This window comes from Cebus imitator, unplaced genomic scaffold, assembly GCF_001604975.1.
Source record: "Cebus imitator isolate Cc_AM_T3 unplaced genomic scaffold, Cebus_imitator-1.0 Scaffold39, whole genome shotgun sequence".
Classification (NCBI taxonomy): domain Eukaryota; kingdom Metazoa; phylum Chordata; class Mammalia; order Primates; family Cebidae; genus Cebus; species Cebus imitator.
The window spans coordinates 8,270,842-8,284,987 of NW_016107354.1; the positions used below are offsets into that span (position 1 = coordinate 8,270,842).

A 14,146-nucleotide genomic window follows, 5' to 3' on the forward strand; every position below is an offset into this window, starting at 1 on the left:
AAAAAAAAAAAACAACAACAAAGACAAAAACTAGTTTAGGTGACAGAGTGAGACCTTGTCTCAAAACGAAGAAACAAAAGCTCAGAAATAGTAGGGATAAAAGGTTAAAATCCAGGAAGCTTAAAGAATATTTTATATATTCTTTAAAGAGAACAGGAACATAATAAAACTAAGTTCAGTGGTGCCAAGAGGGTAATCAATGTTGAGGAAGAAAAAGAGAAGTTATTTTGACTTTAACTGACGAAAAAAAAAAAAAAAAAAAGAAAAGAAAAAAGAATCAGCTCTAGAGTGTTTAGAGTGTTTAACATGACTTATAGTGACTGAGTACAAAACTGAACTTCAACAATGACAATAATATGTCTTTCTTGTTGTCTTTCAAGTGTCTTTCTTGAATACTGCACTTCTAATGCCAATGTAAAACTCAAAGAAATTTAGAAAAAAAAAAAAAATGTTGCAGGCTGGGCGTGGTGGCTCAAGCCTATAATCCTGGCACTTTGGGAAGCTGAGGCAGGTGGATCATGAGGTCAGGTGCTCAAGACCAGCCTGGCCAATATGGTGAAATGCCCGACTCTTCTAAAAATATAAAAATTAGCTGGGCATGGTGGTGGGCGCCTGTAATCGCAGCTACTCAGGGGGCTGAGGCTCAAGAATCACTTGAACCGGGGAGGCAGATGTTGCAGTGAGCCAAGATCATGCCACTGCACTCCAGCCTGGGCAACAGAACGAGACACTGTCTCAAAAAAAAAAAAAAAAAAAAAGTTGTTTAAATTTCTTAAAAAAGTCACCTAGTGGTCACTGGCTATATTATCTGAGTAAATAAAGGTAATGAGACTAGGAAATATTTGATATTTCAATTTTTTTTGAGATGGAGTCTCGCCCAGGCTGCAGTGCAGTAACACAATCTCAGCTGACTGCAACCTCTGCCTCCCAGGTTCAAGTGATTCTTGTGCCTCAGCATCCCAAGTAGGTGGGACTACAGGCATGCACCACCACACCCCACTAATGTTTGTATTTTTAACAGAGATGAGGTTTCATCATTTTGGCCAAGCTGGTCTTGAACTCCTGACCTCAGGTGATCTACCCCTGCCTCAGCCTCCCAAAGTGCTGGGACTACAGGCATGAGCCACCACATCTGGCCAAATATTTGATATTTCAAACTTAAGATACTCTACTCTTGGGCACTAAAGTCAATAGAATTTAATAAGATAAAAACAAATTTCTGATCCAAAAGAATCACTAGGATCTTTATTAAAAGAAATGCTAATCCTAAAATCAAGTTTATTCTGGGATGGTATGGAAGGAAAGAGAAATGGGTTAAAAAATTCTTTCTGTTAAATTCCCATTCAGCTTATAAACTAAGATTTTCCTCAGGAAAGAATGGATTAAAAAAGAAAAAGTATAATTTTTAGCAGAAGAAAAATGAAAGCCCACATAAGTTGTCTTATAAGATAAACAAGTTCGGTTAATTACAATCTTAAAATTTATCAAAAAAAAAATCACAGCTCAAAACACAACAAAATCAATACAGATTTATCAAATTCAAAACAAGTAAGTACAACCAACTCACAATTATTCAGAGTGATTTTTAAGTATCAGTAAGAATTATTCAAGAAAATAAAGATAACAGAGATAATATATACCAATTAGGGAAGAAGAGATACTATCTCCATTTATCCACCACTCCACACAAGGCAAAATCATGAACTGGCTGTACGAAAGAGAAGAAAGCTAAGAGCTAGATGTCCAATTGTGGATACCCAGAATAGCTGAATATGAATGGTTCAGTTGACCTTAATCCTTATCTACATACTGATTTTGGAGTTGCATAGAGAAAGGAGAGGTCAGACTACCTTTCAAGTTATATGTGCTAACAAGTTGATCAAATAAGGCTATTCTGCAGCATGCATAATTTAAAAAATTCTAGCTCTATTACAGCACTTTCTCCTTCATGTTGGAATCCAGCACAACCATTCTTAGATTTCTACCTACAAATGGAAGCCCAAATGCCAGTCTTTGGTGGGAATCTGTACATGCAGATGTGGGGCCTCAGAATACTTCCAAAAAATCCACTAACGTGATAAGCTAAAAAGCAAAGAAGTCATTAGTTTTTTTCCTTTTTTTTTTTTTTTACACAGCTTTCTGTTCTCTTTTATTTGTATGAGTTTTAAAGTAAAAGCTCAATTCTACTTACTATTTGGTGGCCCTGTTGCCTGGTATGGTGGATAGGATGTCGAAATAGGACGAGAGAAGACTGGCGGTTCATCTCCAAATACCACAATCATGACCTGAATAAGCCCCAACAAGTCTGACTGTGGCTACAAAATGAAAAAAAAATTCAAGTCAGCTAGAGTCACTTTTCAGTAAAAAGAAAAAGGTTGGGACAGGCGCGGTGGCTCGAGCCTGTAATCCCAGCACTTTGGGAGGCCGAGGCGGGTGGATCACGAGGTCAAGAGATCGAGACCATCTTTGTGAACATGTATTTTTCTACTAAAAATACAAAAATTAGCTGGGCGTGGTGGTGTGTGCCTGTAGTCCCAGCTACTTGGAAGGCTGAGGCAGGAGAACTGCTTGAACCCGGGAGGCGGAGGTTGCAGTGAGCCGAGATTGTGCCACTGTACTCTAGCCTGGCGACAGAGTGAAACTCTGTCTCAAAAAAAAAGAAAAAAAGAAAAAAGAAAAAGGTTGGCCATTTCTCATCAGTTTTCAACTCAGCCTGACAATTTTCTTTGTAGGACCCCAATCATGAAAATTTCATTTAATTATTTTAATAGAGCTAGGTGGTTTTAAACATTATGTGCAGCAAGTTTCTTGCTTCAAGCATATAAAAATAGGACTAAAGCAGTATGTTGCAAAATTCATACAGTTTTGTTCATTTGACTCCACAGAACAAAAATTTATTTTATTGCCACTGTACAATTTATTATAAGTATACTGGTATACATTTAGAGATTAGGGATAGATACAGGCAGCAGTCAGAATATTATTTAGGGCTGTTAAAAGATAGCAATGATATCTTGGAAATACATATTCTAAAATTAATTTTTATTAAAGATGTTATAAACTGTGAAATTATAGGTAGATTCTACCCAAGTGTGGTGGTTCACACCTGTAATCACAGCACTTTGGGAGGCCAAGGTGGGTGGACTGCTTAAGGCTAGGAGTTTGAGACCAGCTGGGCCAACATGGGAAAATCTCAACTCTCCTAAAAACACAAAAATTAGCCGGGCATGGTGGTATGCACCTGTGGTCCCAGTTACACTGGAGGCTGACGCAACAGAATCACTTAAACCTCAGAAGCGGAGGTTGCAGTGAGCTGAGATTGAGCCACTGCACTCCAGCCTGGGTGACAAAGCAAGACTGTTTCAAAAAAAGAAAAAAAAAAAAGCACAAATTATAGGTAGATTCTAGCTTAGAAATTGCTAGATTGTAGTACAGAAGGGGTGAATTGTTAAAGGTGCTAAAAGATCTTTCTTTTCAACAACAGTGACAGTGACAGACTGCCTATTTTTCCTAAGGGTTACTAAGATTTTCTCTCAAGTAGCTACTGACCACTGGCCATGCATAGTGGCTCACACTTGTAATCCCAGCACTTTGGGAGGCCAAGGCCACAGGATCAAATAAGGTTATTGCGCAGCATGCATAATTTCAAAAATCCTGGCTCTATTCCAGCACTTTCTCCCCCATTTTGGAATCCAGCTTGAGTTCAGGAGTTTGAGACCAGCTTGGTCTCTACAAAAAAATGAAAAACTGTATGTGGTGGCACGCGCCTATAGTCCCAGCTACTCGAGAGGTTGCAGTCGGAGGATCACCTAAGCCAGGAAGGTTGAGGCTGCAGTGATCCATGATTGTGCTACTACACTCCAGCCTGGGTTAGAGACCCTGTTTCAAAAAAAAACAAAACCAAAACCCAACAACAACAAACCAACAAGATATATCTACCAACCACTAATTAAACTGTGCTAGACAAAGTTGTTCAAATGGCTTATTGATGATTCTTCTTTTACTCCTTAATCTATTTTGTGTGGATCTCATCTCATATACTTCATAAGTTCACCGAGTTCTGAAGAATTACTCAATCACCTTGAGAAGGTAACCATCTTCATAGTAACTATTTTTTACATCCTCCCGACCCCCAACCCGCCAGACAAGGTCTTGCCATGTGGCCCAGCTTAGACTTGAACTCCTGGCTCAAACAATCGTCCTGCCTCAGCTTCCCAAGTAGTTGGATTTACAGGATTAGGATTGGCACTTCTTTTAATATTCCTGACAGAGAAGAGTTCAGTGGTAGTTTTCACCTATTCCAAAGAACCAGACTCACCACAGTTCAATTTTGACCTAACTTATGAAAGATGACAATGAATAACACTTCCCAAAGCTTTCTATAAAAACTTGCTGATTTCTACTGTTATAATATTTTTCTTGTGTCTGTAAATTTATACACTGAAACTTGGGGTGTTACAAGCACAGTATCTGTGCCACACTCACAGATACTGTGGCTGGTGTGTGTGGGAGTGGCCAGAGACCACACACTTTCTTTTCTCAGTTTTTCAGCCCAAGAAAATTCCTTAACTAAATCATAGCCTTATGTAAGCCTCGTGAATGTAGGTGAGATATAATTCACATCTCATAAAATTTCTCCTTTTGAAGTATACATTTCAATGGCTTTGATTATTTCACAAAGCTATGCAACCATTACCACCATCTAATTCCAGAATATTTTCATCATCCCAAAAAGAAACCCTGTACCCATTAGCAGTCACTTCCCATTTCCCTTTTCCCACAGCCCTTTAGCAACCACTGATCTATTTTCCATCTCTACGGATTTGCTTTCCTGAATGTTTCATATAGATTAAATCATATAACATATGGCCTTTGGTGCTTGGCTTCTTTCACTTGGCATAATGTTTTCAGAGTTCATTCATGTTGTAGTATGAATCAATTCTTCATTCATACATTCCTACAGTTTTGTCAAGGTAAGTTTTAACCACACCATTCATTTTACACTAAATTCTTTGAAGAAAATTAATATCTATGTTAATATCTACTTCCAGGCCTATTATAAAGCAACGTTTTAAGAATTCAAACTGAGGCTGGGCGTGGTGGCTCACACCTGTACTCCTGACTTTGGAAGGCTGAGGCAGGTGGATCACCTGAAGTCAAGAGTTTTGAGACCAGCCTGGCCAATGTGGCGAAACCCCATCTCTATTAAAAATACAAAAATTGGCCAGGTGCGGTGGTGGGCACCTGTAATCCCAGCTACTCAGGAGGCTGAGGCAGTCTGTATCCAATCCAATCTGCTACTAAACCCGTCCGCTGAGGTTTTTTTTTTTTTTTTTTTTGAAACAGAATTTCACTCTGTTGCCAGGACTGGAGTGCAGTGGCAGGCAAGATCGCCGCACACTGCAACCTCTGCCTCCTGGGTTCAAGCAATTCTCCTGCCTCAGACTCCAATGTAGCTGGGACTACAGGTGACTTTGTAGCCCACCACTATGCTCAGCTAATTTTTTTTGTATTTTTAGTAGAGATGGGGTTTCATCATGTTGGCCAGGCTGGTCTCAAACTCCCAACCTCATGATTTGCCTGCCTTGGCCTCCCAAAATGCTGGGATTACAGGCGTAAGTAACTGCGTCCGGCCTGAGTTCTTAATCTCTATTAATACTATTTTTCAGTTCTAAGATTTCCACTTGGTTTCTTTTTAATAAAATTTTCCATTTTATCCTCTATTTTCTTTTCTTTTTTTTTTTTTGAGACGGAGTTTCGCTTGTTACCCAGGCTGGAGTGCAATGGCACGATCTCGGCTCACCGCAACCTCCGCCTCCTGGGTTCAGGCAATTCTCCTGCCTCAGCCTCCTGAGTAGCTGGGATTACAGGCACGCGCCACCATGCCCAGCTGATTTTTTTTGTATTTTTAGTAGAGACGGGGTTTCACCATGTTGACCAGGATGGTCTCGATCTCTTGACCTCATGATCCACCCACCTTGGCCTCCCAAAGTGTTGGGATTACAGGCGTGAGCCACCGTGCCCGGCCCTGTCTTCTATTTTCTTGAACACACTGATTACAACCATTTTTAAGTCTGTGCCTGATAACTAAGTTACGTGTGTGTTTGTGGGGCTGTAGCGGAGGGATGTCCTGTTTCTATTGTCTTTTTTCCTTCTTGGTTTTCTTGGTGTACCTGATAGATACAAATTATATGCCAGGCATTGTGAAAAATTATAAAGGGTCTATATATTATCTTCTTCCACCAAGGGTTCACACTATCCTGTGGCCGGCAGAAACAGTCAGGATCACCTTAATAAAATCGGGGACTGAGCTGACTTAAGGACAGATTTTTTTTTTTTTTTTTGAGATAGATAGTGTCTCACTCAGTCACCCAGACTGGAGTGCAGTGGCACAACCTCAGCTCACTGCAACCTCTGCCTCCCAGGTTCAAGTGATTCTCCTGCCTCACCCTCCTGAGTAGCTGGCACAGCCGGCTAATTTTTGTATTTTTAGTAAAGACAGGGTTTCACCATGTTGGCCAAGCTGGTCTCAAACTCCTGGCCCCAAGTGATCCTCCCGCCTCAGTCTCCCAAAGTGCTGAGATTAGAGGTGTGACGCCACCCCACCTGACCTCAAGGACAGATTTTTATAATGCTCATTCTACCTCTAAGTTCTCCCTCCTAAGATAGGATCCTCCAGTAGTGCCAACTAACAGCCTAGGATGTTTACTTGTTCCTCTTCTTCTTGATAAGGTACTGAATTCCAATTGCCTCCTCAACCTGAGACCGCTGAAAAGTTGGCTGTTTTTCAGAGGCTTTCTGCTTATTTTTTTTAGCATCTTTTTTTTTTTTTTTTTTTTTTTTTTTTTTTTTTATTTTTTTTTTTTTTTTTTTTTTTTTTTTTTTTTTTTATTTTTATTTTTATTAGAGACCGTGTTTTACCATATTGGCCATGCTTTTTTTTTTTTTTTTTTTTGTATTTTTAGTAGAGATGGGGTTTTACCATATTGGCCATGCTGGTCTCAAACTCTTGACCTCGTGATTCGTCCACCTCAGCCTCCCAAAGTGCTGGGATTACAAGCATGAGCCACCGTGCCTTGCCAGCATCTTACCTTTGAAGCTCAGAAATTCAACGTATCTCTTAGGGTGAGAAACTCAAGTATCTCTTTTGTTTTTTTTTTTTTTTGAGACAAGTCTTGCTCTGTTGTCCAGGCTGGAGTACAGTGACGTGATCATGGCTCACTGGCAGCCTCAAACTGCCAGGCTCCAGTGATCTTTTCACCTCAGTTTCCTGAGCAGCTGGGGTCACAGGCACACACCACCATGCCTAGTTTTAAAATATTTTTTTATAGAGATGGGGTTCTCATTATGTTGCCCAGGCTGGTCTCAAACTCCTGAGCTTAAGCAATCCTCCTGCCTCAACTTCCCAAAGTCCTGTGATCACAGCCATGAGCCACCATGCCCAGATCTACTCACTTCTTCATGACTTCCTTTTCTCCCAAATCTTGGATCTGAAAGTCCTAGTTACTTTGGTAGACAGAACAGCAACTTTTGTCTTTTCAGCCCTGTGAGACTGCTAGAGACTCTGTAGGTTTCTCTGTTTCTTAGCTATGGCCCTTTGCCCAGATTCTCAGCCATTCTCCCTGCATCAATAATCAGTAAGTAGACCAGGTATGGTGGCTCACGCCTGTAATCCCAACACTTTAGGAGGCCGAGGCGAGTGTATCACTTGAGGTCAGGAGTTCGAGAACAGCCTGACCAACATGGTGAAACCCCATCTCTACTAAAAATACAAAACTTAGCCAGGTGTGGTGGCGGGCACGTATAATCCCAGCTATTTGGGAGGCTGAGGGAGGAGAATTGCTTGAAGCTGGGAGGTGGAGGTTGCAGTGAACTGAGATCATGCCACTGCACTTCCAGCCTGGGCAACAGAATGAAACCAAAAAAAAAAAAAGAATCAGTAAGTACCCCAGGAGAAAAGCTATTGGCAGAATTGCCTCATCTCTTTGCTGTTTCCTTCTCTATAGAATCTTGGCCATCCACGTCTTGATTGCCTAAACAGCTTTCCAAAGACTTCCAACAGGTGTTGTGTGTATTTTGTCTTGCTTTTCTAGTTATTTTTCATAGGAACATTAATGTGTCACAGTTACACCACCAGATACATGAACAGAAGTTCCCTCCTAATATTCTTGACAGAAATGCTTTGAGTAATGAGATTTGAATTCTATAACTACTCCACCAGGATATTATTTTTTTAAATGCACTTCCTACTATGTCAATCCTATTTTAAAAGGTTCAACTCAAGCAAAAAAAAAAAAAAAAAAAAAAAAAAGTGAATATAAGTATTCTGAAAATTACAATGCTCTATACAAATCCATTTCTTTTAGTGAGCCTTTTCTAATTTACCCTCAACTCAGTGATTAGTTCATGACCTGAACTTATCTATCCTACTTGGAATCCTCCTTCAGTGCTTAAGAAAGCAGATGCTAGTTAGCAAAGTATATAACACACAACCAATTCACAGAACATTATTAATACTTACGTGTTTCCATTCATGTAGATAAGGAAGATATATCTTCCCATTTGCATCAACATGCTTTCCTGTTTTAATAGTCATTGAACTAGTAGGCTTAACAAAACAGATAGGGGGATTATATGGGTATGTGTCCAGTAGCCATAGGCATATTGGAATATTGTATGTATTACCTAAAAAAGAAATAGAAACTTCAGTTACTCTATTTTTATTATGTTTAAATTAACAGCATAATAGGTAAATAAGAGAGAGCTACAACAAAGCAACACTTAAAAAAAAAACAAAACAAGTATTTTGTGTTTCAAAGTTCTGTTTACCATCAGCTTCTCGCAGTTTCAGTCTTTTAAACCACAACAGCAGGATGAAGGAGCTAACTGATCACTATTCTGCCAGCATCTGTTTGCTATTGCAAAATGTTTTTTATGAGTTATCTATTGAGCCAATCTATTCTTTGCTACTTGACTCCTGTCATTTCAGTTAATAAGGATGGCTGGGAAGTGATACAGAAGGAAGGAAGAACAGGGATTAAGGTACCCTATCAAAAAGTGTTAAAATAAGCTACACCTGAAATTCTCTTACCAAAAGCCAGATTACAAAACCCAATCCAACTGCCAAACAGACACTGACTGGTATTCACAGCTTGACCAATGCCTTATGGCATTTTCAGTGATAGTTATTCAGATCAGTGATGTCCACTTCTCTGCTTTATATAATAAAATCTCAGTTGAGAAAGTTGACTCAGTGTTTCAAATGATCCAATAGATTAAATACATGAAACATAAATCATACTCTTTTCTTACTATGCTCAAAGTCCTATGTCCCAAGTAATTATATGAATCTCCTAACATAATTAAGATGCATTTTTTTCCCTTAGAAACAGTTTCACTACATGTAAGTGTGTATACATAAATTTCACCTAAAGACACCAGATATCTGTGAGTCTTTGGATTTACCTTTTTAGCCACAAATTACTTCTACAATGAACAACAAAAAAGCTCCAAAAGAATACATCCTAATACATAAGTTTATTTCCACAATCCAGAATTCTCTGCTTTGTGAAAATGAAGAATTCCCCAGAGTAATTTAGACTTGTGGACTATGCCATATGAAGAATGGTTAAAGGAACAGAGGTTTAGTTTAGATACAATTTATACATATATCCGCCCCCATCCCATACCAATTTCGCCCAGTAGAATTTATTTCCTGAGGGAAAAAGCAAAGTTAGTACAGCTAGTGCTTGACTTACAACCACGATTGGTTCCGACAGACCGGTCGTAACACGATTTGGTCGTAAGTTGAGTAGGCTATATGTACAGTACTATGAAATAATGTTATAAAAATCTTTAAGTCATATTTTATAATTCTTTTTCATTGTTATATATCATAATTTTCTTTGTTCATTTTATGCCATTTGTATCATCTCTACACCATTTTGTTTCTTATTTTTACATTCGTCAGGTTTAAGTAAAACACTGCATTACCAGTAGTAAAGGTTGACCTGAATGCTTATTATGAAAGCATTCTTGTCAAATCTCATTTTTAAAAAGCCACTTTAACTTGTGGTAAAGGCGCAGCCTTGTGTAAAACTGTGGAATATTCACAGATCACTGAACCACAGTGGTCTATGGTTTGAAGTGAAAAACCACGACACATGATGAATTTTGAAAAGCAGAAGAGTATGAACTATGTTAAGTCTTAGGGTTAAAAAGGACTAGTTGCCAGGTATTTATTTATTATCATCGTAAACAGAAAAGTAAATCATCACAATTTTATGTGACTTTCCATGGGATACAAATATGCAGCATTCATCATAAAAGATGTCATCTGGATATCTTGTTCAAATATAATTTAAACTTAGTATGTTCTAATATTGTTAAAGATATAGGGATATAAACCACTCACATTTTAGTAAGAAAGGCAAGAAAATGACTAATAATGATATGATATAGCATATATGTTTACTGTCCCGCACTGTTGTACGCCCAGCTGGGCAACATTTGCGCTGCCAGACGCAGAGCAGTAGTGGCTAGCGATTGTGGTCGTGAAGTCGAATGGTCATAAGTTGCATAGGTCGTAAGTCGATCAGTACCTGTAATCTTAAATTTTACTGTCTTCCCTAAACTTTATACTTGCTTTATAAAATGCTGATGCTCAGTTAACTGTTTTTTCTCTCTGCTTTTTATGAATGGTTTACTTACTATTTAATAGTATCTCAAATATCACTTCCTCTGTGATCTTCTCATGTGGCCTTGTTCTCCTCTGTAATCTCACAGCACTTTTTCATTTTATAATTCTACAGCAGTTATAGAATAGTGTAAATATCTGTCTATTCCCTTTGTTTCCCTATTAGTGGAGTTCTTCCAAAAGAGCTACATCCTTTATTCATCTTTGTATCCATAGCTCCTCTCATTATTGCCTTATGCATAGCAGGTACTACGTGAAATCAATGGGTAAAGGACATAGGTCTTAACTAGTTACAAGGAATAATTAACAAACAGAGCTGTCCAAAAACAAAATGGTCTCTCATGAGGCTAAATGCTTCCCTACCACTAAGTATTTCAGCAGAGGGTGAGGGACTGGCTAACAAATTAATTATCTATCATTAGCATTATCACCAACATCACAACCATAAATAATAGCTACTTTTAATTGTCTGCTTATTATATTCCAGGCTCTGTGCCAAGTCCTTTACATCCATTATCTAATAAATGCGAATTTTCCCAAAGTTAGGTACCATTACCCAAATTTCATAGATGTCCACCTAGAACATGACACAAAACTGCTAAGATTGGCGACACAGCAAGATTCTGTCCCCACCAAACAAACAAACAAAAAAAGGTAATGTATTGTGCTACAATGTTGTTATGGCTAAGATGTCACTAAGCCATAAAAAGTTTTTCAGCACTATTAAAATCTTATGGAATCTCCATCATATATGTGGTCACTGACTGAAACATTGTTATGTGGCTCATGATTATAGTACTTGGAAAATTGGACCAAAATGCTACAGTCCCTGTAGTTATGTTTGAGCAAGAACTCAAACATAACTCCGTCCTGACTTTGAAGCCTGTATCTTAGCTTCCCATTGTCAGAGAAGTTTGAATGGTGTGGCAGGCTGAACTAGGAGACAAGTAAGATCCCTTTCTAGTTCTAAGATTCTTTGATTCTGTGAAACATTAAATTCCTCCGGTGAGCTTAGGCACTTATTTGTTCATATATCTTGGTAAAGAAGTTTGAAAAGCTGAAAATGTTAGGTGTTGCTGCCAAATAAAATTAATTTAAATAGAAGTTAAAATTCCTGTCAGTATGAAAGCCATGAGAAAGTAGATTTAATTTACTTATAACTCCTTGGCAACGTATTTATTATGTATTCAAAATTCATCTATGCTGGAAACCTAATAACATAAGACATTTACCTCTATAAGGCACAGGAATTGTTCCAGTGAGGTTCATTAGTTCCCGGGAACTGCCATCGTTAAAAACTGAAAGGAAAGAACAATGATTTAACCATGAGCATTTTTTTCAGATATACTCCTATAAGTTATTCTTTCAGAATAACTGCTTAAAATGCATTTTTATCCTTGAAAGGGGCTAACTTGTCAATGTATTGTCCATCCTGTCCAATAACTAAGAATTTTTTGTTAATTCACTCAATGTGATTGATCAGCTTTTTTTTTTGGGGGGGTGGCACAGAGTCTTGCCCTGTCGCCTGGAGTGCAATGGCATAATCTCGGCTCACTGCAACCTCCGCCTCCTGGGTTCAAGCAATTCTCCTGACTCAGCCTCCTGAGAAGCCGGGATTACAGGTGTGCGCCACCACACTCGGCTAATTTTTGTATCTTTAGTAGAGACGGGATTTCACCATGTTGGTCAAGCTGGTCTTGAACTCCTGACCTGGTGATCTGCCTGCCTGACAGTACTGGGATTACAGCCATGCGCCACTGAGAGAGCCAAATGATCAGCTTTTGAATGAGCAAAGATAAGATGCTTTGACTTACAGTCATGTGTCACTTAACAATAGGGATATGTCTGAGAAATGCATCATTAGACAATTTTGTCACTCTGCAAACATCATATAAAGTGTACTTACGCAAACCTAGATAGTATTTAGCCTATTACAAGTCTAGGTCATATGGTATAGTCTACTGTTCCTAGGCTACAAATCTGTACTGCATGTTACTATATTGAAGATGTAGGCTACTGTAACACAATGGTAAATATTTATGTAATTTTTTCTTTTTTTGAGATAGAGCCTTGCTCTGTCGCCAGGCTGGTGTGTAGTCGTGTGATCTTGGCACACTGCAACCTCCATCTCCCAGGTTTAAGTGATTCCCTGCCTCAGCCTCCTGAGCAGCTGAAACTATAGGTGTGCGCCACCAGGTCCAGCTAATTTTTTGTATTTTAGTAGAGACGGGATTTCACCATGGCCAGGATGGTCTCAATCTCCTGATCTCATGATCCGCCTGCCTTGGCCCCCCAAGGTGCTGGGATTACAGGCATTAGCCACTCCACCCAGCCTATGTATCTTTACATAGAAAAGGTAATGTAGGCTGGGTATAGGGGCTCACACCTGTAATCCCAGCACTTTGGGAAGCTGAGGTAGGCAGATCACGAGTTCAACAGATTGAAACCATCCTGGCCAACATGGTGAAACCCCATTTCTACTAAAAACACACAAAAAAATTAGCCGAGTGTGGTGGCGCATGCCTGCAGTCCGAGCTACTCGGGAGGGTGAGGCAGAAGAATCACTTGAACCCGGATGACGGAGGTTGTAGTGAGCTGAGATGGTGCCACTGCACTCCAGCCTGGCAGCGACACAGCAAGACTGTCCCCGACAAACAAAACAAAAAGGTAATACATTGTGCTACAATGTTATCATGGCTAAGATGTCACTAAGCAATAAAAAGATTTTCAGCACTATTAAAATCTTATGGAATCTCCATCATATATGTGGTCTGTCACTGACTGAAACATTGTTATGTGGCTCATGCTTGTAATACTTGGAAAAATGGACCAGAATGCTACAGTCCCAGTAAATATGAGCTCTTGGTCTCTAACTAACATGATTATAAACCTATTTAAAAATCACTATCAAATAATACCATACTAAATGTTAATCTAATGTCATTATATTTTAGAGGTCCCCCTTTATCCCTAGTCATTCACAGTATTTATTATTGTTTTTTGGAGACAGGGTCTTGCTATGCTGTGCAGGCTATCGTCAAACTCCAGGCTCAGGCAATCCTCCTACCTCAACCTTCCAGCCCTTAGTAGCTGGGACTACAGGTGGCACTACCATGTCCAGCTTTTTTTTTGTTTTTTTGGAGAAGGGGTCTCGCCAAGTTGTCCAGGCTGGACTTGAGCTCCTGGGCTCAGCCTTCTTAGCCAGTGTAAAAACTAAAAAAAGGAAAAGTTCATAGCCAAATATAGACATTTTCTTTTAATCTGTATTTCTCATACCACACACATTTTTCTATCTATAATTTATATCTACAATTAAAATGGTACATAGTTTGTATTACCTGGACAGCTATTTATTTCTAACAATGATTTGGAATTAACACTGTATCACATAGGGGAAAGGCTGTAATGTGCAGTACAAAAGCATAGAACTATAGCCGTCTACTGTGTAAT

At 39.0% G+C, this 14,146-nt stretch overlaps 1 protein-coding gene across 1 annotated transcript in view; it reads right to left on the minus strand.

The window, feature by feature from the left end:
- The window catches only part of TSG101 (tumor susceptibility 101), a 57,226-nt gene that overhangs the window by 32,921 nt on the left and 10,159 nt on the right, over positions 1-14,146 (minus strand). Inside the window, exons 3-5 of the mRNA XM_017525872.1 lie at positions 11,929-11,994; positions 8,522-8,685; positions 2,192-2,315 (exon numbers count right to left, since the gene is read on the minus strand). Of these exons, the coding sequence (XP_017381361.1) occupies positions 2,192-2,315; positions 8,522-8,685; positions 11,929-11,994 (354 nt within the window). The remainder of the gene's footprint in view (positions 1-2,191; positions 2,316-8,521; positions 8,686-11,928; positions 11,995-14,146) is intronic.